We start from the raw sequence: 24,818 nt of genomic DNA on the forward strand, positions 1-24,818 counted from the left end.
TAACAGTATACCTGCCAGTTCTGTTGTCAATTCAACACTTGTCTTCTTTCTATTCCTTAGGATATTATTTTCAAGTATTGATCATCCTTGTTAGACAGTTTTTTGGGTTTTCCAGTCCTGGGTCTGTCAATTACTGAATGCACGTGTCACTGATCATTGATTGCCTCTGAAAATGATGCTGTGGAAAAGTTTCTTCAGTTGATCAGCGCAGTCTTCGGATTGAGCCTTGCTACGTCCAATTGGGTACTAATGTGTGGATTTTATTGGATTCTATTAGTTTCCTTACCTGCCAGTCCGGAAATGGAAGTAGGATGAAAACAAGAGACATATTTTTCGACAAAACACAATGGTAGGTATATGATCATCACCCATAGGGTTAGTTAAGCAAACCCCACTGTGTCATTTTAAGTAGATGGACCAAAATTAAATAAGTGTATCTTGTATAGAACAGCGATGAGCAAACACAAAATGAGCTCTGCTAACACGGTTCAGTTTTGCTCTAGTCTCTCTTTTTGTATGTCAATAGAGTGTAGAGCCACCAAGGTGACTCCATTGATTCAACATTTCTGCAAGGTGTATAAATGGTTCTGATGGGACCTGTGCCCATTCCTCCAGGATCACCTTCTCTAATCCCTCCATGGAAACATGCAGCACAGTCAGTTCTGAGATTAGCGGTTCTGGCTCGCTCTGCCTGATGATCCCCATTAGCACTCAGCCATCCTGCTCTGCGACAGCTCTTCCTGGCTGGTGGCCTTCTTCCCTGTCCCTCTCCAGCCTGTGCTCTGACTGGAGGCCAGGCAGGTGGAGGACAGGCTGCCATTCCTGTTGCCCCAGCTGCCCTCCGAGAATCGCTTCCTCCGCTCGCAGAGCACCCTGCCCCCCACCTCACCCACGTGGCTCAGCGCAGACTGGCAGCGGCCAGCCCTCCTGCGCTCGCTCACCTGCAGCGCCACACTTCGCAGGGCAGGGGGCGCTCTCACACAACAGGGGGACGGAGGGGTGCCAGTCCGGGTTGTGGTGCTCACGGCTGTACTGGGCTCTATCACTGTAGAAAAAACATGCACACACAGACTGAGGTCAGACTGCAGAGATGTCAGTGAAATAATACATGTAGATGACAAACTTCCTCTGCCAAAAATCAAACTAAATAAAACAGTGGCAACATTTATAATATGCAATGTGGAATAATACCACCAGGCCTAGTGGTTTCTTCTCTGTGGTCAGTTATAGGTCTTAAAATAACTGAGAATGCATACATACATTTATAGGTGACAAAATAGCCCTCTCATCCACGCTGGTCTGCAGGAGATCCCCTGCATCCAGACATCATATACCCGCTTTACAAAACACAACCACTGTTAACCCTTTGTGCGGTCGCCAGTGCTCAAAACAATGCAAAACTGCTCTGAAAACCCTTACCGTTAATCTGGATATTTGGGTACTGTCTGTGTATTTTCTCTGCGGCGGTGATGGAAGACATGCAGCCCATTGGAGGAATGGATGAACTAAAACAAAAAAAAGAAGCCCATACTATATAAACCTGTGAAAAATCACACTAAAGAAAACACAAAACAAGTAGAAGGATGCTATGCAATCTTATGGTCTCGATTTATACATTGCAGGCATGGGAGAAAAAAAAATCCAATTGCATAGCAGTTTGATCCATTCCTGGTTTTAATAAGACACACCTCAGCTTGATACTAAAAGATTGTGGCTAATCTAGCTTGTATTAAAACCGGGAATGGGTGAAACTGCTATGCAACACGAGTCACATGTCCATCCCTGCATTGATTGATGTAATGTCGATGTAGGATTTTTATTTTGAATGGTTTTATCATGCTTTTAGTAAACACTTACCATGCTTTACTTGAATGGTTAACATGTTAAGGAGTTCTGAAATGAATAAGGATCCTTCACCACCAGTACTGGATACAACATACTCAAATGAAAACTTCACAGTAAAAAAATATCATATTGACATTTATATATAAAAGTGTATTCATATTTTGGAATCTGGTTAATATTAAAGTTATTTAAGCAGCACTGAAAAGGTGAAGCGCTTACTAGACTTTTTTTCATTAATTATGCATTGAACAAAAAAGCAACGCAATATCTGACGTGAACCACAAAGGTATTAAACCATTAGAAACCATTCTTCACGGCCCTCCAACATTTTAAAATCCCAGAACAGAAAACCTAAAATGACGAGGCAAAGATGAAAGCACAGTTTCTTCACACAGAATCTTTTCTTTCAAGATCCAGCTAGTTTAGGAGTTCTTCTGGGGGACTTTAATTGTCACCTGAAAGACCAAAAAAAACATTGATTTATTAACTGCGGTATCTTTGTGATCCTCTCATATTTAAGCCAAAAAATATAATCTGATTACAATCCCCAATTCCGGGGATTCAGTTGTAACTACTATAACATTTAAAAATGTACCAAACTGCAGTATCAACTTTTAGTCATTTAATACAAAAAAAAAAAAAGGGTCGCTCGAACATAACGCCGTTTTAAAAAGGTCAACTTTGGCAAAATAAACCACCCTGCTGGCTCACTCACTGTTTTCACTTCAGTGTAGTTCTCCAGGGAATATTCCCCAAGCTCTCATCCATTCCCAGAAGCCTTATAGCCACCAAATGGAGCTTGGGCACCAAACACATGGCAACAATTTCTCTTGCGTGAAGTAAAAAAATAAAAATAAATAAAACATCACGCTATTCAGGTAGGTAACTCATGAAGTGATTCTGAAGCATCCTAACAGCAGTCCTTAACCTGTGCTGTGAGCTGTGTGACCCTGGATCTCTTACCAGACAGTGCCGGCGCGCAGTGCTGCAGAGATGTAGTGTGCCTTGTCAATGTCTCTCGTGAACACGGCAGCAGCCAGCCCGTACTGCGTGTCATTGCCTCGTTCAATCACCTCCTCCAGTGTCTTAAACTTCAGGATCTGCATCACCGGTCCGAAGATCTGCAAAAGGCCAACTTCACTTTGATCTTTTGAAACTGCTGCAATGAAAATACTTTAATAGTCTATGCCTGGAGGTCAATTGGACAACTGTTTTTAAAAATGCCTTCATCTCTGTACTACCTCCTCCCTGGCGATGGTCATGTTGTCTTTGACCTCTCCGAAGATGGTGGGCTGGATGAAGTATCCTCGATCTGCCGCCACTCCACCGCCACACATCAGCTTGGCCCCGTGGCGCTTCCCAGTGCTGATGTAGCCCAGGACCTTCTTGAACTGGTCCTTATCCACCTGCATCAAGGAGCCAGGGGTGAATTTGACTTTGGCAAATAACCACATGTTAAAGAACTAATACAGTGCTATGTATGCATTTGGAGGTTTATCAGAACGCACAGGTTCTCTGCAGAGAATTTTCAGTTCCAGTATCCATTTCAGTGAAGGCTGGTATTTCATTACAAAATCCCACAGTAGTTATTGTCAGTTAGGGAACAAGAAAATGATCTTTGGATGATTCATTTTGGTTTTGACTAATTTCTACATACAGGTAACTGGACCCTCGTTGTCTAGCTGTACCTGCGGCCCCTGCTCTGTCTGCAGGCTGAACAGGTCCCCCACGACCCTCTTCTTGGCTCTATCCACGCTGCGATCCACAAACTCATTGTAGACGTCCTCCTGCACGTAGGTGCGAGAGCCAGCACAGCAACACTGGCCCTGGTTGAAGAAGAGAGTGAAGTGGGCCTGCTCCACAGCATCTTCCACTGTGGAGATAGGACACAGGGCTCAGCAACTGCAGGGATTATACTGTAAGATAATACGTCGTGTGTAGGGTGTCTCTTATTGTTTAAGAGATGTCATCTCATGCAGTTTAGGTCAGAGGACCACAAAGACAAGCTGAGCAGTTCTGGCTGTTAAAACTGTGGGGAATGACTTCTCATACAATGAGACACCCTACACACAATGTATTAACTTTTAATAAATCACACAAATTTAGACTGTAATTAGTTTTAAAAACGAAAAGGAAATGTATTTTTGTAAAATAAAACTTTTATTCAACCCTTCCCAAGCCGTGACACGGTTCAGTCCAAAATCAAATGAATAATGCGTAAGCCTACAGGTGCTGTGTCGTGGTGAGACTATCTCCTAAAAACCAGTGCGGCCGGAAAAACTCAGGCTTTTAAAAGTTTGCAGAAAGAGTGGTTGACTGGATGATGTATTTTACAAAAGGTACCAGGTACGTGTGCTCTTTACACTTTGTTTTGATTTTTGAGCATTGGAATTAGGCACAGGATCTACACACAGGGTACTGGAATTATGGTAAATACTTCACTGTTACTGGTTGATTTCTGATATGAGATTTATAATTTGACGATGAAGGCATCACTGCTACAATCAATGTGATTTACCACACTGGGAATTGTGTTAGTGCCAGTTCTGTTCCCCAAATATAAAAGGCACAAGCTGTCACAGAAGGAAACATTCAAACAAGGAAACTCACAGTTTGCGTCTGACAGGATGATGTTGGGGCTCTTCCCCCCCAACTCCAGGGTCACCTTCTTCAGATTCCTGCTCGCTGCCTGCTGGATCAGCTGACCAACCTGTAACACAACACCATGTTACACTCTGCTGGTGGAGGGCCATTCAATGTTTGTTACACTGACAAGTCATCAGCATCAGAATAATGGCAAGACTGTGATTTGTTAGGACCTTTAATTCTGTGCAGTCAAAGGGATAGAAACACACTGAATAATACTGCCAACACACAGGCTGAAACATCAACTCCTCTGATGCAACAGGTAATTCTGCAGTGCGCACTGACCTCTGGGGACCCGGTGAAGGCCACTTTGTCGATGTCCATGTGGGAGGAAATGGCAGTGCCGGCTGTGTGGCCATACCCCGGAACAATGTTCACAACCCCCTCAGGGAACCCTGCCTGAAGGACCATGGAGAAGGTTAGTAGAAGGTAGTCTAATAAAGTACCAATAAACCCACACATATTGACAGCTTCTGACATCTCCAGCTCACTGCTGAACACTTAACACATTACACCCACCCACTGGCCAGCTAAGCCTTTTTTAATTGAATCTAAAACACAGTTGGCATCTATATCTCCACCTGCTGGCTGCAGCACTGTAAAACAACCGATCCCATTAGACAACATTGGCCAAAGCGTTTCCCTACTGGCAATGTAAAAATCAATATTCTATCTGGGGGAAGATCATCAGACCTGAATAAAGGTCTTTACTCTGGCTTGGGAAGTGCATCAAAATACTGAAAGCTCTATTTGCATGTTCAGAGTTGCGCCGCCAAGGCTAACCCAGAGGCTGCACGCTACATCATCGTCTGTGTCTGGGAAGACCAGGGACTCACCTCTTTGATGAGGCTGGCCACGTACAGAGCGATCAGAGGCGTCTGTTCAGCCACCTTCATCACCACGGTGTTGCCTGTGGTCCGGCCCAAGCTTCCATGCCTGCATCAGCAGTGGGAAGTTCCACTGGCAAGGAGAGGCAAGCAGAGAGGCATTAGCAGCTGGGTCACACACTCGCATTGGACAGCACTCAAAAGCTATTTCAGGCCTTGCTTTGAGCTTCACTGCTTACACCCGAGCTTGTGTCCAATATAGCTTGAACCGCTCCGTTACCCTGACCTACATTCATTTATATACAGTACTTGTGATTTCACAATTTGATCATTAATTTGTTTAATGCACGGCTCAAAAATGTTTACATTTATAATACTTTACTGTATAAGGTTCCTTCACTAATTCCCCGTTTTCTAGGTTTCCCTGATGTGAAACAACAAGGCAGCAATGTATATACAGGGCAATTCATATTTCACACGGCACTGTCAGAGTATCGCAAAAACTGGAGGTTACATGCAAGCTGACATGTGACTTGACGCTTGCTAACCACAGGATTTCTCAGTAACATCAACAGTTAAGTAGAATCAAAAACAGTGTGAAACATCAATGTTGTGCAAATTATCCATGACCCTGTATTTATCTTTATTTGCATATAACCAGTTCATAATTCCTAAACAAAATTTCCCGAAGATTTAATGTTGAACAGTTGAATCATACACCTTGCTATGAATGTTTATTATTATTATGCGCATGCCCCTTGACTATTTTTAAATGCTCAAATCTAAAAATGATGATTTTATGATATTCAGTTATTAAGCCATGCTGTTATTTTCTTGGAACACAAACATGCTAATAGCTCCTGGTATCAGACAGGGGGAACTATATTCCTGACCACACCGTATACACAGAGCCCACCAGACACCTCGTCCCGCCCCTCTCACTTTACTCACTGGAATGATCTGGCCGCACACGCCCACTGGCTCGTGACAGGTGCAGCAAAAATACTCTCCGTCGATGGGAATGGTCTTTCCATGATTCTTGTCAGCCCAGCCAGCGTAGTACCTGTTGCAGAAAAGAGGAACACATTCAAATCACCAGATCTGTGAAAAAGCAACAAATAGCATGCATCCAGTATTTCATCCACAACCTGAACTCTGTTTCAGTAACTAGAGAATCTCCTTAGTTTCACCCTGTTAAACATAACTGGGACCAAGAGATGCACCGAACTTCAAACTGACTAATATAGTTGTTCTAGATCAGTTAAAAAAAAAAAAAAAAAGAACTGAAGATTTTTATTGTTACTCTTTTGTAAACTGCATTTCAAATATGTGAGCCGCTTATATCTGTAAAAAAAAAAAAAAAAAAAAACATCTTAAAATGACGTATTATGAATACTTAACAGCATTTACAGAATGTCATGTCACGTATACATTTAAAAAAAAAAAAAAGTTTTTCTGGCTAAATGTGATGGATTAGCTACTATAACGCTTCATGTTAGCTGCTCATGTACAGTTTACTTTGAGTTGTTGTGATCATGTTTTTTCTATAGGATGGACTCAAAATCTAGAGCTTTACTGTGCAAATTAACTAACATTTCAGTTAATTCAACTTTTATTAAAAATATAGCAAGAACAATCTGTACCTTAAGCACTTCACAACCAGCGGTAGGTCAACGCTGTAGGAAATTGTATACAGTTTGCCATTGTCCAGGGTCTCCAGAGACTGAAGGAGCAGGAAGAAATTAATTTGGTTTTTATGTACTTTTTTACTACTATGGACAGTAATTTGGCATCTGTCCTGTATTTGCAATGTGCAAATAAACTACCACACTACATACAGGCTTATCACAATAGTGGCTGCTTTTAAAACGCCTTTACGGTCAAATACCTTTAAATATGTCCAACGTGATAAAATTCAGTGGATCAAATAAATATTTGGATAAAATCTCAGATAAAAAAGGGACTAGCTTCCCTTCACGTCTATGCTACTACATACTAGGTGCATTTACACTGACACAAATATTCCGGAGTCGAGAGGATAAGAGGACGGATTCCGGTCACTTTTTTTCACTGTCAGGAAAGGACTGTGGAAAATACCCAGCGGTCTTTGCACGCTAACCAGCAATGTCATCACAGTGGAATTGAAAGTGGGAACGCAAACAAATTTAAACTCCAACTCGTAGTATCTGTGACACATTTCTATATTTTTTATATTAAGTATTGATAATATGTTTATGTCGTCATTATAGCAAGGCATCAGCTGCTGCTTTTTTTTTCTTTCCCCCTCAAAGTAAACATGCTCAGAGTCTGCTTCTGTGAGAAGTACCCCTGCTGTTTGTAAACACACCAGTCCGGTACAGAGTGTCCCAGAATGTTATCGGAAAGTGTAAATGCACCTACTGTATACCTGTATACCTGTATTCAACCCTCTGAACACAGTACTGTGCAAATAATGAAGCTTTCATCAAAAGTAACATGTAACTAGGTACTCACAGCCAGGTAGGCGGAGTCTGTCTCGATCAGGTCCTGGTTCTTAAAAAATAATTATTAAAAAAAGTTACTTTTGACAACTGAAAAGTGGGTGCAGAGTCCAGTACAGTTAATACATGAACAAATACAGCAACTAGATAAGAGAAAACAGACAAGCTCACATGTAAAATACACCCTTTCTTTAAATAAAGAAAAACAAGTTACAAAGCAAACAGTAATGATTTTCTGTAGATTAGATTAGATAGTAGATTAGGTAAATAGAAATAAAGGCATTGGAATGCAACAAGTCTTTAAAAAGAAGAACAAATCTTTCATTTTTTCAGGAATATTATAGCAGCCTAGAGAGAAGCTGAATGTAGGATGAACCCCATGCTTTTTGTCCTAAAAAATGAAGTAGGAATGAAATCAGTTAGACGAAAAAAAAAAAAAATCAGCAGCAAAACAACCTGGAAAGGTATGTTAATCAAGCAGGTGATTTGCATCACAGCACATGTTAGTTTTGATGTATTGTATAGAACACATGAAACACTTTTTAACACATTTCCAGCTGGTGTCACAGACCCTGACTTGCAAAAAAAAAAATATATAGTTATAGACTGGACAAAACAATGCAAATACCTGTGACATGCAACTGCTGTGTAATCTGATTTCCCTCAAACGACGAACCTGCTTTTTTTTTAGCAAATAAGATCTCATTCATGTGACACATAAAAAGCTGCATCTCCGTTTCCAGCCCTGTTTCAGTCACAATTGATACGTGCTGATTTATCCAAGATAGATATCTTTTACTGATGTTTTTATTAAGAACAGCTAGAGCTTTAGTGTCACTCTGGGGAACAGACTTCACTTCCTATTTCCACATAGAAATGCCCTGAAGGAAACAGAGGTGGTAAACCATCGAGGAGTGCTCATGTATCCCCCTCTAGATCAATTTCAAACCCCTTGCACGCTTGCCACATTCAATCAGTCCTGGCCGTCCCTGGTGACTCTGCACCCCACTGACAGTGCTATGGCAGGTGTTTCTATGTTTCTGATCACGTTGAATTCAAGGAGTACAATGCCATTCCCTTACCTTGTCTCCCTCTGCCACCTGGCAGATCACCTCTGCCGTGGAGGGGTTGACGGTAGGGAAGGTTTTCTTGCTCACTGCATGGTGCCACTCGTTGTTGATGAAGATCTGAAACGCATGAAGGAGTCAGTGTGCATCATTTAGGAAAGAAAGGGGTAGACACACAGCTAGCAGCTAACTGCTAATAGGAGCAAAGCCCCTTTAAGAATCATATGCTACAAAAACTAAACTGGGATCTGATACCTCATCAGCACCGTAATCTGATATGCCTTAAACACAGAGAGCTATTTAGATGTCTGCTGATCTTATGGAGTAGTTCTGGAAAAGTATGAGACAGTATATAAAGAAAAAGTGATAATGTGCATTATATCATGCAGTGGTATTGAACTAAGGCAACACAAGTACACATAAAGGGAAATCGTCATAATGAAATAAAACACAATAAAAGTATTGATCTTAACCGGGGTTCAATTGCTCTATACCAGTGGCCCTCAAAGTGGTGCCCGCGAAGCCAAGCTAGCTGTTCTTAAATTATGGGCTGTGTACACACTTCTGGCGGGTCGTAGCACGGGAAACTAAGTAACGCTTTAAACACGTTTTCCAACAAAAGTGTCACAGCAGTCTGTTGACAGTGCTGCTCGCTTACGCTGCGCTTGTATGTACTCGACATTTTATTTTATTTTTTTTCCCTGAAGGGCCTCTGCGATACGATCAACCAATTGAATAGCCACTGGGAAAGTAAAAAAAATCTGACAGCTGTCCAATCATTCTTGAGCAGAGGCGAGGTGTTAATATGCCGGTTAAGAACTGAATTTCACCGACTGTTGTTGAAAAATAATACATTTCCGTATTTAGAATTAAATTTTTATCTCTACATATTTTTTTTAGTAGATTTAGTTACGAATCCACTTTCTCTGAATAACTGTACTGGAGATGCAAGATCTTTAAAACAAAGTAGTGTTGCCAAATTTGTCATACTGAAACAAAGGGAAACGCTACCTAGCCTTTTATTTTAGTTTATTCATGGTTATCTGTGTAAACATACTATTTAAAAATATTTGTATTGCGTATTTTATTTATAGTAATGTAGCGATCTTGGTTAAAGCAGGACGAGGCAATCCACACACAGGCAGAGGGCGGGCGCAAACCCGGGACCTCTCTCACTAAAGCACCTCGCCGATACCGTTCTACAAAAGACGCGGCTCTTCTGCAACGACCGTCACCTACCAGCCCTGCTGCACGCACAATTACTGCCTGAGCCAAGAACAACTGCCACTAAATCTCAATCTCAATCAATCAAATCAAACTCACTCACTCTGTCTCTCGCGGAGGACTGTGGGAAGAGCTTGCAGGGAGGCGGTAGCGTTTGAACGCTGGAGCGGTAGGAGGGTGTTTTTTTGCTACCATTTTTTGCAATATACTATAATTATTTGTTAATTATTTAGTTTGCTTATATATGTTTCTTTTGTTTTGGTTTGCATTTTACTGCTTACTGAATTTAATTAATTTTGGCTTTAATCTGTTTTTAACAGAAAGAAAACACTGTTTTTTTTAAAAAAAATTTTATGATACTTATGAGAGTGAAGGGGGCGCTGGTGCGCTCTCGCTTCATGGAACTGAAGGACATGGATACCCCCTCCAGTTTTTTTTTGACTTGGAAAGGAGGAGAGCAGACAGCATGCAGATGCATTACATCCGGATACCTTGCGACAGGGAGCTGTACAGCCGGAAGGAGATTAGCAGGAAAGCAGTAAAATTTTACACTGAATTATACAGTAAAGAGCCATGTGGCCAACAGGATATGGAGCTGCTGCTTCAGGATTTACCCACCCTTAGCAAAGAAGAACAACATCAATTAGATAAGTCACTAACATATCAGGAGCTGACCACTGCTGTTACACAGCTTTCAAACAGAAAAGCTTCTGGCATTGACGGACTGCCAGCTGAATTTTTAAAAAAAATTCTGGACTGTGTTGGGAGAGCCTCCGGGATAAAGAACTGCCCCTCAGTTGCAGGCGGGCAGCAATCACACTGCTGCCCAAGAAAGGAGACTTGTGTTTGTTAAAGAACTGGAGGCCTGTTTCGCTTTTATGTTTTGATTTTAAAATAATTTCAAAATGTCTGGCCAACAGATTAAAAACATGTATAGCAGCCGTAATTCACATGGACCAAACCTACTGTATACAGGGACGCTCCATTTTTGATAATTTGTTTTTAATTCGAGACTTTTTATCAATGGCTAATACATGTGATCTGAATGCTGGGCTGGTCTCTTTAGATCAGGAGAAGGCGTTTGACAGGGTCGACCACACATACCCTTTTAAAACCCTGGTAGCCTTTGGGTTTGGCCCTGTTTTTATCTCTTACATTCAGCTTTTATACTTAAATGTTTTTAGCATTTTAAAGATCAACAATGGGCTGAGTCAACCCTTCCCAGTGTGCAGGGGTATTAGGCAGGGCTGCTCCCTGTCTGGAATGCTTTATTCACTGGCCATAGAACCCCTTCTGCACCTGCTGAGGGGTAGGCTGGTTGGCTGGGCAGTGCCCTCCTTACCCTCTCCTGTCACAGTGAAGGTGTCTGCATATGCAGATGATGTGAATGTGTTTGCAGTGACGGAGACATCGAAGCACTACAACAGAGCCTGCACACATTCCAGAGAGCATTACAGCAAAAGTTAACTGGGCAAAGTGTGACACATTCCTGTCAGGCAGTTGGCATGATTGCACACCCCCTGTCCTGCCAGAGGTGCTGAGATGGGACAGGACAGGTATAAAAGTGTTGGTTGTGTTTTTCGGGGTGGAGACTTACGAGCAGAAAAACTGGGAGGGCCTGGTGGATAGGGTGAGGGGGCGGCTGCAGAGATGGAGGGGACTACTGGCCCAGCTGTCCTTTAGGGGAAGGGTCCTGGTGATTAATAATCTGGTGGCCTCCATGCTGTGGCACAGGCTGGTGTGTCTGGACCCTCCCCGCGGTATGGTGCAAGAGATCCAGAGAATACTGCTGGAGTTCTTTTGGAGCTGGAGACATCGGTTGTGGCCAGCAGTCCTGTATCTCCCCACTGATGAAGGGGGGCAGGGGCTGGTCAGCATTGCCAGCAGGGTAGCACCCTTCAGACTGCACGCGGTTCAGAGGCTCCTGTACGCTGGGGAGGAGGCTCATTGGAAGCGGCTAGCTTGTTTTTTTCTCAGCAGAGTAGGGGGGCTGGGGATAGGCAAACACCTGTTTTTAATTGAGAGTACTGGATTAGCTAAAATAGGTCTCCCTTGTTTTTATTTGAGTGTTTTAGATGGAGAGAGATGAGGGGTCTCTGACAGGCAGGGTCCTGTTGGAGGAGCCCCTATTCTTCAATATGCTCTTCCCTGTGCGTTTCTTTCAGTCAATAACGCTCTGTGCCGGTTTTGTGAGGGCAGGAGTGACCAGGCTGAGCCATCTGATGAACCTTGACCTCTCCTGCTGGTTGACTGCTACACAGCTGGCCGGGCGGCTGGGCTGGCACTCTGAGAGGCTGGCAGAGAAAATGGTTAGTGAGCTGAGAAGCTCTCTCTCCCCCGAGATCAGGGAGGCTTTGAGGGAGGAGATGTCCAGCGGCACAGGGCAGAGCCAAGACTTCATCTTTCCAGGGTTGCTGGTGTGTCCAGCAGTAGGTGAAGGAGAGGGGGATGGAGGGAATGAGGGAATGCTACTCAACCTTAACACAGTTAAAGACTTAACTCTTCACACTACCGGTAGATTTTCTTACTCCCTGTTGTGGGAAGAGTTAAGTCTTTAACTGAAGTATCACATTTTCACCAGTTGAGGGGGTTGGTAGATTCAAGGTGGAGGGCATGTCTGGAGGTAGAGGAGGGGCACAGGCCAGTATGGAGGGTGCTGTATAAACTGCCTCTCACTAAGAGAGCGGGGGACCTGCAGTGGAGGATCCTGCACTGTATTGTGTCCACCAGCAGGATTCTCCAGAGTTGATTCCAGTAATAGCTCAGAGTGCTGTTTCTGATCTGCAGAGGAGACAGTGTTTCACATGTACAGCGAGTGTGTTAGGCTAGGACCACCCTTCCATCTCTTACAGGAGCTCCTGCAGGGCCTGGGTGAGGAGTTCAATAAACAGCTTTTTATCTTTGGGGTTCTCTACAGTTTTAAAAAGAGAAACAGGTGTGTTTTAATTAATTTTATAATGGGTCAGGCAAAATTAGCCATTTTAAAGTCCAGAAAGAACAAGATTTCTGGGACCGGGCTGACTGATGCCGTGCTGCAGTTCAGGGTGTTGGTGGTCAGCCGGATAAGAGAAGACTTTGAATTTTTTAAACTAAATAATAACCTGGAGGACTAATAACTGAGTGAGGATGGGGAGCTCCAGTTTTCCAATTTTAATTTTATTTTTATTTATTTTTTGTTTGTTTTACAGTGTTTTTTTTATTTGTTTTATTAATTTTGGCTTTAATCTGTTTTTAACAGAAAGAAAACACAGTTTTTTATTGATTTTTTTAAATGATACTTTTATTCTGTTTAAAATCTGTTTTTAAGGAGAATTTTAAGGGATTTTATTTGGAATGTTTAACCTCTTACTCCCCCTCTGTTCCGCGGGCCGAACAACGGTACTGCAATTACACATTATATTTCAAAAATCATCTGTAATATTATTACAAAAGCAAAACAGCAAAAAAAACTGATTCCATATCAAAAACGTTGTTTTCCTACCGTCACACAGCGAAGGAATTTTTCGAATTCGCCGCTTCACCGCTGAGATATTCCCTTCGCAATGCATCTAGTAGCTCACGGTTCAAAAACAACTCCAATCAACTAGCTGTGCGTTTCGCTGCTCTAGTCTTACACGTATCTGCTGATGGTGAGATCTCAGTGATCACGATGTAGGGGAGGTCACAAGCTGTCCATTCATACCTTGACTTTGTTTGTAGCCTAATCCATTGAAGAGTAATCGATGTGAGTACGTAAACAAGACACATATTTGTAAGCGAGAGCGTAGTGTTATGCACATAGGATCAAGGTTTCTTACCGTATTCTGATCATTTTTCAATTTGTAAAATTTATAAAATCAAACGAAATGGCGAGCAGTGTTCCAAAGCATCCCAAAAGAATTCGATTCAGTCTTTTTGAAGTTTTGGAGGAGATGGGTAATAGTGAAAGTAACGGCGAAAATGACTTTCTGGGATGGAGAGCGTTGATTCAGCGCCTGTGAAGCAGCATTTGAAGATGGATTGCAGCTTCTTCAGGATTTGTAAGTATAATGGATCCACACTGCATTTATTATTATTATTATTATTATTATTATTATTATTATTATTATTATTCGTAATTTTCAATATGCATTTTTACTGTAAATGTTATTAGAAAATGCAACTTTTGACTCTCAAGGGGCACATAAAAATAACATTTTTTTTTAATAATTTTTATTGCATAGTAAAGAGCAACACCATGTCTCATCTGTGCTGTGCTGCTGTATACGGTCCCTGATCTTTACGATGCAATACAAGTTGCAAGAAGTAATTGTTGCTTCCCGGCCGTCTTTATTATTTTCTCATTGATGTTCACTGATTTAGATTATTGCTTGGGAGTGTTTAGCAAACTTTTTTATATTTCACCTAGAGACAGTGTAGGTTTCTTAGCCTTTCAAGATAAGCTGTCTGCCTGCTCCAACAATCTCTCACTCAGTTCCTTTGTTTGCCACATGTCAATCAAAGTACAGATGAAAGGAACTGAGGTGTTTTCAGTCTGGCAGCCTGATTTAGAGCAGCAAAGGTGTCTGCAATCTCATTATTATTATTATTATTATTATTATTATTATTGTTACATTTAGCAGATGCCTTTATCCAATAATCAACACATGTTCATGTGTCAGCAGTGCTTGAATGAGTGTAACCACTTTATTTTGAAAAAAAAAAACCTCATTGTTTTGCATCTTGACATTTACATACTTTCAAGCAAGTGAGTAACAAAAATACAGTCAGGTACTGAAAATTCAGAGCTACAAAAAAATCTCAGTAGCAACATTCTCCTGCACAAACACAGTTATCTGAGAGCAATGTGCCTGACAGTTGTGGCATATGAACTGAGAGTATCTGTCATGCATACTCATCATGGATACATTTCGGGCACCCCAAAGCTCTCCAAAAAGGCCACCTTTTGAATGAAATATTGGACAAATAAGTTAAAAAGAGGATTACAAAATCTAATTCATGTGGCAATGTATAGCATGTGAGGTGCCAGAAGGTAAACGCCCTTTTAGATCTTGCTCAGGAAACTAGTGTATGACTGGCCATAAAGATTTACACAATATTCATTTTTGGAGAGGTTTGGGGACCCTTGTGCCTAGCTTTGTAAAAACTCATGTAGAATTTGATCCCTTTATTCAATCAGTTTTTTATCCAGTGTAGTAGACATGTTGGGGAAGCACTGGAAAAAAGATCTGCCTCTTTTCATGTGCTACAAGGTGAAAAAATGACGATAGAATATAAACAAATGAAAAGCGTTTCTTGTTTTTTTTTTGTTTTTTTTTTCTGGATATCTCCTTCCAGTGTGGTACTGAGTAAGACTTACATCAAATCTGTTTTAGTCCTAATGGCCCAGGGGTTACCTTGAATTCAAGCCCTGAACCATGCCTGTGCTGTCTATACTTTGGAAGACAATGTGATTTATTTAAGGCCATAGCCCTCCAGGCGGAAATTGCCTGTGGGAGGCTGGGGGTTTAAGAGGTTATGTAAAGGATCTTAAAAGTCAAAAAGAGTCTCTCTCTCTCTCTCTCTCCACACACACAACGACGTCTGCTAAATTAATTAATGTGATTCAGGGTTGGGAACATATCCAAAAATATAAAAGTACCACTGTATACACAGTTCAGTACAGTATTGTGGGTTGCTTTCGACGTACATTATGTACAGGTAATTTAAATGTATTTTTTATAAACTTGTTTACGTCTTCTGAAACTCAAATGCCAGCTTCAGGTCACTTGCTGTTTCCACGATGGCTTACTTTCAACAGAGCTACGTACATGTCCAGAATCATATGCCCGTTACATTTATTTTATAACTTCATTTTTCTAAATGCATTTATAAAATTCTGTGCATTGGAATTTAATTTCAAATTAGTACCTTTCACGCTCCTTCGTCATTATGTAATGTTAATATATTTACCTTGTTGAAGTGAATTTCAGACCGAGTGTTGGGCGCAGGTATTGCAGACGCTGCAGCCGAGTACTGGCTCGCTAGAACCCGGAGCGAGAGCCGAGTGATCGGCGGAAGTTTCCTGGCGAGCACGGAGCGCATCATCATTACTTTCCTTTAAATAAAACAAATCAGTACACAGAATATTATTTTAAAGCGAGATACATTTCGCGTCGGCACTCACTCGCAGCACAGGGATGAGTGAGAAGTTGTTTGCGCACAACTGTACTTAAACAATTAGACTATAAGATCTGAAAGAGGCGTACTGGATCATACAAAACTCTCGGCGCATGTGCTAAAACTAGATTTAGGGCAATAGGCTTAATACATTTTACTGTAACAGACCGTGCACCGTATGCTATCCTCCCAAATAAATGACATATGATGATTGGTCAGCTTTGCTGAATACCAGGACTTGACGACAACACAGGGCAACGTTACTATGTACAATAATAATAATAATAATAATAATAATAATAATAATAATAATAATAATAATAATAATAATAATAATGCCTTGTACCGTTCAATACATTTTAAAATGTAATTCACAGTAAATTTATTTTTTTTATCAATAGCATTTATTTCCGAAAATAAAATGGATATGGCACAAATATGAAAGCACGGTGCAAGCATTTTTTTTTTTTTTTTTTTTTTTTTTTTTTTTAAAAATATATTACCATGTTTATAGCATGTATTGATCATGCTTCCCCATAGATTTACGATGCATACCTGTTTTTTTTACCATGATATCACTATGCTTATACCACACTTTGCTATGCTTTGCCGCGGTTTTACCACATAGGTGTGCAGCACGCCCCTGGCTGGAAAGCTGCAGTCCGTTTACACAGCCGCACTTGCCAACATTTGTAAATTGTTCAGCGGGACATAATGAAGCGTTCTTCCCTTTGTATAAGTTAGTGATCAGCAAATGTGTCGGCCGCACGAAGAGAACAGCGTGTGATTTTCACTAACTCTACTGTGCATATATATATATATATATATATATATATATATATATATATATATATATATATATATATATATATATATATAATTTGCTATGGGTAAATATTATGGGGACTTTCTTCCTATGCATCGGGATGCGGGACATTTGCTAGGAAATCGCTACTGTCCTGACCATTTAGGGACTGTTGGCATGTATGAACAGCTCACCACACAAAAACTATGTCACAATTATTATTTTTGGATAGGTGTAAAAAGTGTATTAAATGAGAATTAAACTGAGCTATTTCACATCTCTGTCACGTCAACATGATGCATATCATTAGAGGAGCCGTTAATGGATGAACCTCCTTCACTCAAAGAAATAACTTCACAGAGCGAAATAGTTCTGAAATAAGTTTTATTTTGCAAGTATACAGATCTCTCTAAGAAAATCTGTTAAAAGTTTAGTCAGCAATGCATTTCAAACTACTATATTTCCTCCACCAAGACTAAACAGAAACAGCAGCAGAAAGGATTTCAAAGCCTGAATCAACTGAGCAAATAAATCTAAAAGATACTAACATTAGAACACCACCTTTTTTAATGCACCCTACCTTGGGGTAAGTAAGAAGTGCCCCTATTTATGAAATAAAGCCATAACAGCCAATGTGAAAACACAGAATGCATTTCATATTTATGTGAAGTATATGAGATCATTGTAAATACACCACCCACTCTATATATCGCAGGTGTCGGGGTCCAAAATAAATCAGTTATATATTGAGGGCCGTGATATGGGGAGAGACCCATACAAAAAACAAACAGGCTAATAACAAATACTGCACAACCACTCCCTCGTTTTATCGGGGCTGTCAGGGTCCAGTATATATCCTCTACGCAACATGCCTTTTCTCATTTTTCGTATAAAAAGCAGCACACCATTTTAACTGCTTCTCATAAACTTCAGTCTCCAATTAATTTCTTGAGTCTTCCTCTCCTTTCTCATATGCACAAACCGGCTGCATTGAAATAATCCATTCCCAACAATAACATAAGAGGCTTGTTGCTAGGGAGCTGACGTCACTGCCTTGTGGCTTTTGCTAGTGCATTGCTGCTGCTGCCACAAGTGAACACCTCGTTGGCTAAAATAAAAACGGCCTCAGCAAGTAGATATTTAATTTGCTTTGTATTATTGTGCAGTACATGTGTATATGATAACCGTATGATATTAATGCTTTGTTTTTAATTGTTTTGTATGTTGTTGTTTGTGATGTGCAGTACGAAATATAACAGTAATTTTAAGTGCCTATGTATAGTGCCTATGTAATTCTTAGTGCCTATGTATATTGCAGCTAAGGCATACGCAGTTAGACAGTAAAAATGGGGAGCCAGCTCCAGCACTGTGATATATCCAAATACTCAGTACAGCGAGGGGTGATATAACGAGGGGTGGGTGTATATGTTTCTTCATGTATGCTGGGCTGTAGGACAAACAGTATAACACAAATGCACAGATGGAAGCACGGTTTCTTCTTTTCTTTTAAGATCCAGTTGGTTTAGGAGTTCTTCTGGGGGACTTTAATTGTCACCTGAAAAACAAAAAAATACACATTGATTTATTAACATCATTATCCTTGTGTCCCTGCTCATATTTACATAGAATAATACATTGCTGCCTGTTAACTACATCCGTCCACATTTGAACTATCAAAAAAGAAACTGATTAAAAATCGCCAGCAATTCCTAGGATTGCATTGTAATTATAGTGCCGCTAACCACAGCTTTTAAAATGTATCAAATAACAAAAGCTGTGTTTAATATTTTAACACTGAGCACCACAATTCTATTTTGTAATTTTGATATTTTTTGAAAGTTGTTATAAAAATTAACATTAAACCACACTGCTGGCCTCACTCACTGTTTTCACTTCAGTGTAGCCCTCCAGGCCATACTCTCCGAACTCTCGCCCATTCCCAGATGCCTTATAGCCACCAAATGGAGCCTGGACACCACACACATTGTAACAGTTTACCCTGCAGAATGAGAGGTTTAAAAAACAAATCACGTTATTCAATAAAATGTGAAGGTAACCCATGAAGTGATTCTGAAGCATCCTAACAGCAGTCCTTAACCTGTGCTGTGAGCTGTGTGACCCTGGATCTCTTACCAGACAGTGCCGGCGCGCAGTGCTGCAGAGATGTAGTGTGCCTTGTCAATGTCTCTCGTGAACACGGCAGCAGCCAGCCCGTACTGCGTGTCATTGCCTCGTTCAATCACCTCCTCCAGTGTCTTAAACTTCAGGATCTGCATCACCGGTCCGAAGATCTGTAAAAGGCCAACTTCACTTTGATCTTTTGAAACTGCTGCAATGAAAATACTTTAATAGTCTATGCCTGGAGGTCAATTGGACAACTGTTTTTAAAAATGCCTTCATCTCTGTACTACCTCCTCCCTGGCGATGGTCATGTTGTCTTTGACCTCTCCGAAGATGGTGGGCTGGATGAAGTATCCTCGATCTGCCGCCACTCCACCGCCACACATCAGCTTGGCCCCGTCGCGCTTCCCAGCGCTGATGTAGCCCAGGACCTTCTTGAACTGGGACTCATCCACCTGCACCAGGGAGATGGGGTCAATTAGCCCCACGTTAAAGTACAGTATGATGCACTTGGGGATGCATTTAGAGAGCTTTTTGACAGCCTATATAATGTCTTCTGTCCAAGTATCAATTTGTAGGTTTGGAGAAATCAATGGCATGCACTTCAACCCGACTACACCATAACCCGCTTGCAGCTTGAAAGTGATTTACATGAAGCATGCATAGGCTAGAGGATTTCTCAATCGATTCCTCAACAAGCTCCATTAAGACATTTTCTAGAAGGCTAAAAAAGTACTGGTGCTGTACCTGTGGCCCCTGCTCTGTCTGCAGGCTGAACGGGTCCCCCACGACCCTCTTCTTGGCTCTCTCCACACTGCGCTCCACAAACTCATTGTAGACGTCCTCCTGCACGTAGGTACGAGAACCAGCGCTACACACCTGGCCCTGGTTGAAAAACACAGCGGAGTGGGCCTGCTCCACAGCATCTTCCACTGTGGAGATAGGACACATGGCTCAGCAATTCCAGGGATTATACTGTCATGATGAGGCCATCACTGCTTTAATCAATGTGATCTACCACACTGAGAGTTGTGTTACAAGAGAACTACTTGAATATCTCTTTCCTGGCAATCTGTAATGCTTTCAGTGTTTTTGGAGAGCCCTTTGTTATAACAATCTGCAAATGTGCCAGTTCTGTCCTTAACCATAATGGCACAAGCGGTCACATAAGCAAACATTTAAAACATCCAAACAACAAAACTCATGAAAACCAAGCTTCTCACAGTTTGCGTCTGACAGGATGATGTTGGGGCTCTTCCCCCCCAGCTCCAGGGTCACCTTCTTTAGATTCCTGCTCGCTGCCTGCTGGATCAGCTGACCAACCTGTAACACAGCACAATATTACACTCTGCTGGTGGAGGGCCATTCAACATTTGTTATTCTGACAAGTCATCAGCATCAGAATAATGGCAAGACTGTGATGTGTTAGGATCTTTAATTCTGTGCAGTCAAAGGGATAGAAACACACTGAATAATACTGCCAACACACAGGCTGAAACATCAACTCATCTGATGCAACAGGTAATTCTGCAGTGCGCACTGACCTCTGTGGACCCGGTGAAGGCCACCTTGTCGATGTCCATGTGGGAGGAAATGGCAGCGCCAGCTGTGTGGCCATACCCCGGAATAATGTTCACAACCCCCTCAGGGAACCCTGCCTTAAGGACCAGGGAGAAGGTTAGCCACGAGGTGGGGATAGAGAGGGGTTGTGAGTCCCAAAGACCCAGCAATTAAATCATCCTAAAAAACACGCACGTCACGTCACTATTTTTATTAAACGTCTCCTACAGAATTTTCTGAACCAAACTTATTTCAGTGCAATGAATAACAAACATTAAAAAAGCTCCTTACTGTGGCAGCTTGGGAAATGCATCAAAGCGTTTTTCTCTACTGGCAATGTAAAAATCACTAGTGTTGCTACCTGTGGGAAGATCAGCAGACCTGAATAAAGCTCTTTACTCTGGCTTGGGAAGTGCATCAAAATACTGAAAGCTCTATTTGCATGTTCAGAGTTGCGCCGCCAAGGCTAACGGAGAGGCTGCACGCTACAGCATCGTCTGTGTCTGGGAAGACCAGGGACTCACCTCTTTGATGAGGCTGGCCACGTACAGAGCGGTCAGAGGCGTCTGTTCAGCTACCTTCATCACCACGGTGTTGCCTGTGGCCAGAGCCGGCCCAAGCTTACTCGCCTGCATAAATAACGGGAAGTTCCACTGGCAAGGAGAGGCAAGCAGAGAGGCATTAGCAGCTGGGTCACAAACTCATCTACCTTCAGCTTCATTAGGCACACAAGCTCTGTTGTCCAGTTAAGCTTGAACTGGTGCTACCTGCTATTACCTTGATTACAATTCAAGCTTCGACCCATGTTAATAGGAAAGTATCTACACCAACCTAAAGCTTTAACAGTGAGTCAGTTGGTGGCAGAGGTGGGATTTGAACTGGTGGCCTTCAGGTTACAAGCCCTGGACTTTAACCACTGGACAACACTATTAAACCATGCTGCTATTTTGTTGGAACAATAAACAGGGGAAGAAGACAGGGGATACCACACCGTATACACAGAGCCCACCAGACACCTCGTCCCGCCCCTCTCACTTTACTCACTGGAATGATCTGGCCGCACACACCCACTGGCTCGTGACGGGTGTAGCAAAAATACTCTCCGTCGATGGGAATGGTCTTTCCATGATTCTTGTCAGCCCAGCCAGCGTAGTACCTGTGCCAGAAGAGTGGGAATGTTAGATTCTAACCGATTTCCTACACAGTCAAAGTTAACAATTTAACACATTTACATTTAAAAAAAAACATTATAACAAAGCAAATCTTTACGAATATGACTATTCTTATTCTAAAATGTTGGAAGTGATTTAAAGTAAGTTTTCATGCGGTTATACGATACTGTTTAAAGGCACTGGACGCCTTGAACTACTGTGAAACTTCGCTGTGGTAAGCTTTAATCAATATCAGTTGAAATTCCCAAAAGAAAAGCAATAAGCAGGCAAAGCTGTACTGTACCGTAAGCACTTCACCACTAAGGACAGGTCGACACTGTACGACAATGTATACGGCTTGCCATTGTCCAGGGTCTCGAGAGCCTGAAGGAGCAAAAGTATGTTTTACTGCCTTAATACTGCACAGCAATGTACTGCAGTCTCCTGCAGCAAGATACTCATAACCAATTAAAACACACAGAAGAAGTGCTTAACCTCTTTCATGTTGATTACACCCCCGGGAGGACTGTGTAATGCAAAGCTGCTTGATATGGTTTTCCAATGCGATGTGCTATTAAAAAAATTAATAAATAAGCAAACAGGCAGAACAAATACAACAGGCTGGTCACATAAGCTGCTCTATTAAAATGCCAGGTATGTTTAAATGTGTCTGAGACAGAGCAGGTCACTTGCACAGTTTAATACAGAGTGGCACAGTATGCTGGCAGATACAAAGCATAGAGCAGTGTGATTTATTTCAGCAGGGGGTTCAATAAAGGGGCTGAGCTTTTTTGCGGCTGAGCTTCACAGAAAACAACTGGAAAGCCATGACCGGCTCTTGCTGAATTTTATTTATATAATTTCTCCCCATTCAAAATTACGTTTAAGAAATCAAACTATCAACTTTATTTTGGAAGTAGTAAAACTGGTATACACTTTCCAGGAGTAAATGCTCCTGTTGAGTCAAAAGTACACTAACTGGCTACTCACTGCCAGGTAGGCGGAATCTCTTTCAATCAGGTCAGCCAATCGGTTCAACAGGAGTCCTCGGTGGGAGGAGTCCATCCGTCTCCATGGCGATCCCAGTCTAAAGGCCTCCTTTGCAGCCTTCACTGCTTTATCTACATCCGCCTTGAGGGAAAACAATCACTTGGTAAAGTGTACACAGAGAATCTAGCTCCCATTTTACAAAGCTTTGAAACTTTCTGAAATGATAAAACCCTTGAATGTTAAAAAAAGAAAGAAAAGCACATCTGAAGCACATCTTAATACATCAACAGGCGGTTTCACAGATCCCTATTTGGACTGGGCCAACTACATAACTACACTGAATAAAACTGAAGCACGTGACACAGTATGTACTGTGCCTTTTTATGCAATCCGCTGTCCCTCACTAGACTGACCAACATTTTATGCACAGAAGATACTAGAACTAATATATAAATAAGCTGCTTTGCCCTGTTCCTAGTTCAGTTTCAGTCACGACAAAAGATCATACTCACTGCTTTCTTATTCAAGAATGCACAAATGTTTTTATTGAGAACAGCCATGGCTTTACGTTCCATTCTGAAGAACAGGCTTCAGATTTCCACAGATAAATTCCCTGAAGGGAACAGAGGTCGTAAACCATCGAGGAGTGCTCATGTATCTCCCTCTAGATCAATTTCAAACCCCTTGCACGCTTGTCACGTTCAATCAGTCCTGGCCATCCCTGGTGACTGCACCCCATTGACAGTGCTATGGCAGGTGTTTCTATGTTTCTGATCACGTTGAATTCAAGGAGTACAATGCCATTCCCTTACCTTGTCTCCCTCTGCCACCTGGCAGATCACCTCTGCCGTGGAGGGGTTGATGGTAGGGAAGGTTTTCTTGCTCACTGCATGGTGCCACTCGTTGTTGATGAAGATCTGAAACGCATGAAGGAGTCAGTGTGCATCATTTAGGAAAGAAAGGGGGTAGACACTGCTGCTATCGTGAAGTCTCGTTTCCCACGATACTAAACAGAGAAACAATCATAATCCAATCTAAATGGGAATACAAATACATTGGTTACTGCTATTTGGCCTCAAGGAGCATCGATTGAGCTGCTAACATTTCAATGCGTTTCATCAACAAGGCCGCGGGAGTTACAATAACAGTTTAAACTGTACTGGAAGGTTTGATGGTAGCAGTGAATTACTGAGTCTCAAGTCTGTCAGCAGTTTTCTTGTCCGAAGCGGAGGTTGAGTAGGGTACTGCGGGATGCAGTGGAAGCCTTTTTTTGCAGAAGGCGACTGACTTAACAGCGCATCTGTTTCAGGCTGTATATTATGTCATTTTACAACATGCATTTACAGTTAGAAACAAATACATATTAAACTACATGCAAAATATATACATTATTAAAAAGAGGGAAAAAATACGGCACACTTTCTCGTTGACGTGTAATAATAAAATGCAACAGAGTACTATAAATATAGTCAAGTACAATAATTACCTTGTTGAAGTGAATTTCAGGCCGAGTGTTGGGCGCAGGTATTGCAGACGCTGCAGCCGAGTACTGGCTCGCTAGAACCCGGAGCGAGGGCCGAGAGATCGGTGGAAGTTTACTGGCGAGCACGGAGCGCAACATCATCCACTGTAATCGACTCCACTTAGAATATGTATAGAAATTATTAGAAATCTGTTCTGTCACACACACACGCGGAACATACAGCGCAGCGAAAGGTTATGCAATAATGACCGTGCAAAAAAAAAAAAAAAAATCTCAGTTTATAAACAAGGCGGCAACTAATCTCCTACTAGAGGCTGACAAACTAATGCCAACATCAGCATAAAACCCGTTCTTACCACTAGAGAGCTTGTTAGGGTCTAGTTGAATGTTAGAAGTCGTCTGTCTTTGAACTGTATGGTTTGTGGTTCGCCTCCAGCCCTTGCCTTCTAGTCAATTCTGTGGGCTGAGATGCAAACCATTA

General features: G+C 41.7%; 1 protein-coding gene and 1 pseudogene across 1 annotated transcript; both read right to left on the reverse strand.

Annotated features, from left to right (window-relative positions):
- Positions 1 to 23: 23 nt before the first annotated feature.
- On the reverse strand, positions 24 to 16,324 carry LOC121300205 (annotated as a pseudogene).
- Positions 16,325 to 18,536: 2,212 nt separating this feature from the next.
- Positions 18,537 to 24,818, reverse strand: LOC121300056 (aldehyde dehydrogenase, mitochondrial-like). Its single transcript, XM_041228420.1, has 14 exons — positions 24,694 to 24,818; positions 24,341 to 24,496; positions 23,667 to 23,771; positions 22,855 to 22,995; positions 22,169 to 22,248; positions 21,758 to 21,869; positions 21,238 to 21,366; positions 20,698 to 20,811; positions 20,377 to 20,476; positions 19,901 to 20,085; positions 19,444 to 19,608; positions 19,166 to 19,323; positions 18,917 to 19,031; positions 18,537 to 18,587 (listed from the first exon to the last, which is right to left on the reverse strand). The coding sequence occupies exons 2-14, from the start codon at positions 24,476 to 24,478 to the stop codon at positions 18,555 to 18,557; spliced, it is 1,575 nt and encodes a 524-aa protein (XP_041084354.1). The 5' UTR covers positions 24,479 to 24,496; positions 24,694 to 24,818; the 3' UTR covers positions 18,537 to 18,554.

Source organism: Polyodon spathula, chromosome 25 (assembly GCF_017654505.1).
Source record: "Polyodon spathula isolate WHYD16114869_AA chromosome 25, ASM1765450v1, whole genome shotgun sequence".
NCBI lineage: Eukaryota > Metazoa > Chordata > Actinopteri > Acipenseriformes > Polyodontidae > Polyodon > Polyodon spathula.